At 43.1% G+C, this 4,980-nt stretch overlaps 2 protein-coding genes across 2 annotated transcripts; both read left to right on the top strand.

The window, feature by feature from the left end:
• Positions 1 to 217: 217 nt before the first annotated feature.
• Positions 218 to 1,017, top strand: LOC135710603 (protein D2-like). The gene has a single exon (XM_065233229.1). It carries the CDS (start codon positions 253 to 255, stop codon positions 883 to 885), a length of 633 nt encoding a protein of 210 aa, XP_065089301.1. The 5' UTR covers positions 218 to 252; the 3' UTR covers positions 886 to 1,017.
• Positions 1,018 to 2,427: 1,410 nt separating this feature from the next.
• On the top strand, positions 2,428 to 4,498 carry PolD2 (DNA polymerase delta subunit 2). The gene is made up of 4 exons (XM_065233215.1): positions 2,428 to 2,679; positions 2,743 to 3,015; positions 3,472 to 3,596; positions 3,662 to 4,498. Exons 1-4 carry the CDS (start codon positions 2,481 to 2,483, stop codon positions 4,430 to 4,432), a joined length of 1,368 nt encoding a protein of 455 aa, XP_065089287.1. The 5' UTR covers positions 2,428 to 2,480; the 3' UTR covers positions 4,433 to 4,498.
• The last annotated feature ends 482 nt before the right edge of the window (positions 4,499 to 4,980 follow it).

Below are 4,980 nucleotides of genomic sequence, written 5' to 3'. Positions count from 1 at the left end.
TTTAAAGCTCATTTTCATGGTTTTATTTATGCAGTCTGTCAACATTATCATCATCATGGAGTGGCGACATGTGCATAGAGTTTTTTTTGACAATCTCCTATTACAGATAAAAAAAATTGCGATGAAAATACAAATTGAAATTTGCAAAAAAAAAAATGGCATCACTGCTTGCCAGCCAAAGCATCAGCTGCTCTGGCTGATGCAGTGATGCAGTCGCAGATCGAGTAGTTTCATTTTGTTTCCCATTCCACGATGTCAATCAGCCGGCTTCAATCGTGCACAACACTCGCTCGAGGCCTTTTCTCGTCTACTTCTATTCGTTTGTTCTGTTCCTCCGTGGCTAAAAGTATGGAAAAACACCAGGTCGTGCCGGATGTCATCCCGGTAGCTCCAGCCGAAGTTGCCAAGGTGAGTTACGCAAGCGGTGTCGTCGTCAACGAGGGCAACGAGCTGACCCCGACAAAAGTGAAGGATATTCCAAAGGTGGAGTGGAACGCGGACAGTTCCGCTCTGTATACCCTGTGCATGACGGATCCGGATGCACCGAGTCGCAAGGAACCGACCTACCGTGAATGGCACCACTGGTTAGTCGGAAACATCCCGGGAGGTGACGTCGCCAAAGGCGAAACCCTGTCGGAATACGTCGGCTCGGGACCCCCAGAGGGAACCGGACTGCATCGGTACGTGTTTCTGGTGTACAAGCAGAACGGCAAGCTTACCTTCGACGAACCGCGTCTGACCAACCGCAGCGGCGATAACCGTGGAGGATTCTCCATCAGGAAGTTTGCCGAGAAGTACCAGCTGGGAAATCCCGTGGCCGGGAACCTGTACCAGGCCCAGTGGGACGATTATGTTCCGCTGTTGTACAAGCAGCTCGGTGCCTAAGGAACGAGCGCGGTGCGAGAAATATAAATTGGAAAATTTCCATGCAATTATATATAACATTGTAATCGTAACATTTAATCCTGAAAGATTTTGCTAGAAACATCCACGAATGGAAGAAATAAATATGGCTGATAAAGAGTGATTGTTTTGTTTTCTTATTATTTGTGTTTATTTTTTGGTTTTATGCTGTCGGCTTGATGGTACACCGAAAATAGTTTTCATGTAGCTTTCATTGGAAACTCACATGATTTTCATCTATAGTCAAAATTAATGGAATTCATATGAATTTCACAAAACATTTATGCAATCAAATTAATTTTATATGATTTTTCATATGAATTTCATCGGCCTCATAATATTCATGTGATTTTGTGGTAGGATTTTCAGCTATGTGATCACAGGAAAGCTATGTGAAATTCACATGGATTTCATCCATTAGATATGTGATAAATTTTTTGAGTGTATTTTTATCATTTTGCATGACACGAACGATGAGCTCGACTTGAAATTTAGTTTGAATCGACTCAATTTTACCAAAAGTGGATTTTTGATTTTTTTTTTCGGAAAAAACTACAGGGTGAATGAGAACAACCCAAATTTGAGTTTAGTTTACTCATAATCGCCCAGAGTGCAGGAACTCAGCGATGAGTAAATTTGCCTCATGTTTTCCTATGAAAACCTCAAAAATCTTAAGGAAAATGAGGAAATTAACAAAAAATGTATTCAGTCTAGGAGTAGTACCAATAGACTGAGTGAATCTAATCTTTACTTTTATCATATTCGGGAATTATTTCCTGGAAAAACATGAGGCAAATGTACTCATCGCTGAGTTCCTGCACTTTATGTGATTTATGAGTAAACAAAACGCAAATTTGGGTCGTTCTCATTCGCCGTGGAATATGAGGAAAATCCTTGGGAAAATCAGAAAACTTCAACTAAAATTTTCCGGAAAAAAATCAAATAACCCTACTTTTTATAATCATATACTCAACACGGCGAAGAGAACAACCCAAATTTGAGTTAAGTTAATTCATAAATCACAAAGTGCAGGAACTCAGCGATGAGTAAATTTGCCTCATGTTTTTCCAGGAAAGAATTTCGGAATATGATAAAAGTAAAGATTGGATTCACTCAGTCTATTGGTACTACTCCTAGACTGAATAAAATTTTCGTCATTTTCCGGCAGATTTTTGAGGTTTTCTATAGGAAACCATGAGGCAAATTTACTCATCGCTGTGTTCCTGCACTTTTGGTGATTATGAGTGAACTAAACTCAAATTTGGGGCGTTCTCATTGGCCGTGTACCTGTGGTAAAATTTCATATGCCGAGTTCCAGTGTCATAGACCTGTCCGATAATAAAATCCCCAGTAGTTTTTTTTTCAACTGCTCGAATAAATATCTTCAACCCACTGTGCCACTGGAAGAGCTTTTAATAAAAGCTGCATTTTTTTAAAGCGTGCTGTTTACTGTTTGGGCGCAATTTCTTGACAGCGCTTTGTTTACGTACTCGTACATTTTGGATTCATAGGGATTGATTCACTTCTCCTGTAGTTTCGGTAGTTTCACGAACTGCAATTTCGTTGCTGTTGGAACCATGTTATTTCCGGAGGATAAACATTTTACTGCTTCTCACCTGGGTGAGGATTTCAAGCGGTTGGATGTGCCGTATACGAACCGATCGGACAAGTTTCATTTCAAGTCGAAGGACTTCACCAAGCAATTCTCTCACATCTATGCCTCGCGTCTGGATGAAATGGAATCGCTAATCAAGGAACGGGTCAAGCAGAAATGGGGTAAGTTCCACGCTGAGATGCCCGGCCCGAGTGAAATTAAAATATTGGTCTGTGCTATATTAGGTAACAAACATCCGGTCAAGCAGTTGGCCGAATTGAAGGAGGACAGCCCCGAACAGTGCATCATTATCGGAACGTTGTTCAAGCATCAGGAGTTGAAACCTAGCATCTTGCGGGAGATTTCCGAGGAGAACCAGTTGGTGCCACAGCCTCCCCGCTCCCACTACACCGATGATGCCGATATACTGATTCTGGAAGATGCCCTGCAGCGCATCCGTTTGATGGGCAAAATTGACGTACATTCGGTTGTGACCGGGGCAGTTTGCGCCGTACTAGGTAAGGCAATTCTGGAGGGCCAATTTTCAGCTTGTTCAGTAATGCGCGACGACGAGCTTTTTGGTGAGGAAATAGTTTGTAAATGTATGAATATTTTCTTCCATTCCATGCTCGAAAACTATGAAACTCTTGAAACATGAAATATCTGAAAATCAGGAGTGGACAGTAAGTGGCCATAGGTAGTGATTCATTTGAGTTTGCACATGTACTTCATCTTTTTTTTTTATTGTCTAACAGTCGTTTTTCGATGTTCCTTTTATACATTCCAAAGCACAAAAGTCACAATTTATGTTCGGCAACTTATGAATCTGGCAATCACCCCTTTACCTAAATTTGCTTGGTAATTGGCAATTATAAAAATCCGGTTGGCACTGTAATTAAGTGTATAGCATTTGTTCTTAAATGTTTAACATTTATGTTAAAAACTAACCCCTTTTTCTATACGTCAACTCCTAGGTTACGAAGACGGAGACGGGCGTTTCCGTGTGGAAGACTACCTCTTCTACGAAAGTGGACCACAGAAGCCATTGAAATCGTTGGAATGCTCCCCTCTGCTAGTATTAATTTCCGGATTAAACCTGGTTCGTATTTTATCCAATAATCTCCAACCGAAACCTTTCTTCATCCCAAACATTTTCCTCCGTAGAGTTCTCCGAATGACTTCTCCATGTCGATGGAGCTGCTGCAGCAGTGGATCTTTGGCAATCTGGAGGGATTCGGCCAGAGCCGGGACTGGGAAGCGGCTAGCGTGGTTCGAGTCGTCATAGCTGGCAATTCGGTAAAGGCCTCGGTCAAACCGAAGAACAATCTCCACGGTCGTCCCACCGTCGAATCCACCGATCTACTGAATGCCGTCAAAGCGGTCGATACCTTCGTTCATAATCTGGCCCAGTCGGTCAGTGTGGATCTGATGCCAGGGGAGTTCGATCCAGCAAATCACATGCTGCCGCAGCAACCCATGCACCAGTGCATGTTCCCCAAGGCGGTGTCCTTCAAAAACTTCCGGGGATTGTCCAACCCGTATGCATGCGAAATCTCTGGGCGCTCCATCTTGGGTACCTCGGGGCAGAATGTGCATGACGTTTCAAGATTCTCGAAAATTGAAAACCCCTTGGAGGCGCTGAAAAGCACACTGGTGTGGAGTCACATTGCCCCTACGGCTCCGGATACTCTGCCCTGCTATCCGTATTACCAGAAGGATCCGTTCGTTATTAGTGAGTGTCCACATGTGTACTTTGCTGGTAATACGGGGGAGTTCAGAACGGAGATCTGGGAGGGCAGTAATGGTCAACGAACGAGGTTGGTTTGCGTGCCTTCGTTTGCGGAGACACATTCCATTGCGGTGGTGAATCTTAGGACACTGGACTGTCAGCAGCTCAGTTTCAAGGTGAATGAATTCGATGATACGGAAGAATGACTATTGCAGGAGTGAGGTAGAAAATAGTATTTATATGCGTTAAATAAACTGATTTTTTTTTCGGAGTAAAGGTACGGATTTTTTAGGCCGAGTTAGAATAAAACGAGTGCTTCTGGTTTGACGAATGATTTATTGAATGAATGGTTTATTATGTCTAAACAATTTAGGGGCTGAATTGAATTGAATGATTGAATGACTTTCTACCTCCTTGGCGAATGAAGACAGGGTCAGCAAAATCAACTCCCGATTTGGAGAACGGTGGAGCATGGACGACTCGAACCTCTGGCAAATCACCCGTAACTTGTTTCCGCAACAGTCCCAGATTGTTGCAACCGGTCATGGGTGATTTACCAGAGGTTCGAGTCGTCCCTGCTCCACCGTTCTCCAAATCGGGAGTTGATTTTGCTGACCCTGTCTTCATTTGCCAAGGAGGTAGAAAGTCTACTCAAAGGCTATCCATCTTGAATTGGTTTCGGATTTGTCTGCTTCAGCGTTTATAGCAGCACTCCATCGGTTTGTTTCCCGACGCGGTCTCGTTGATGAAGTTT

The sequence above is a fragment of the Ochlerotatus camptorhynchus genome, unplaced genomic scaffold, assembly GCF_037179485.1.
Source record: "Ochlerotatus camptorhynchus isolate MF236.1 unplaced genomic scaffold, CSIRO-AGI_Acam_v1.1 ptg000037l, whole genome shotgun sequence".
Taxonomy (NCBI): domain Eukaryota; kingdom Metazoa; phylum Arthropoda; class Insecta; order Diptera; family Culicidae; genus Ochlerotatus; species Ochlerotatus camptorhynchus.
Note: the sequence above shows the minus strand (reverse complement) of the source record. Positions and strands in the feature narration are given on the sequence as shown.

What these genes read in the sequence shown, in the direction of transcription:
- LOC135710603 (XM_065233229.1), top strand. Translation starts at nt 253, where the DNA reads ATGTCAATCAGCCGGCTTCAATCGTGCACAACACTCGCTCGAGGCCTT.
- PolD2 (XM_065233215.1), top strand. Translation starts at nt 2,481, where the DNA reads ATGTTATTTCCGGAGGATAAACATTTTACTGCTTCTCACCTGGGTGAG. An exon ending in ACGGGTCAAGCAGAAATGGG is followed by an intron (nt 2,680 to 2,742) that starts GTAAGTTCCACG and finishes GTGCTATATTAG; the next exon opens with GTAACAAACATCCGGTCAAG. An exon ending in GGCAGTTTGCGCCGTACTAG is followed by an intron (nt 3,016 to 3,471) that starts GTAAGGCAATTC and finishes GTCAACTCCTAG; the next exon opens with GTTACGAAGACGGAGACGGG.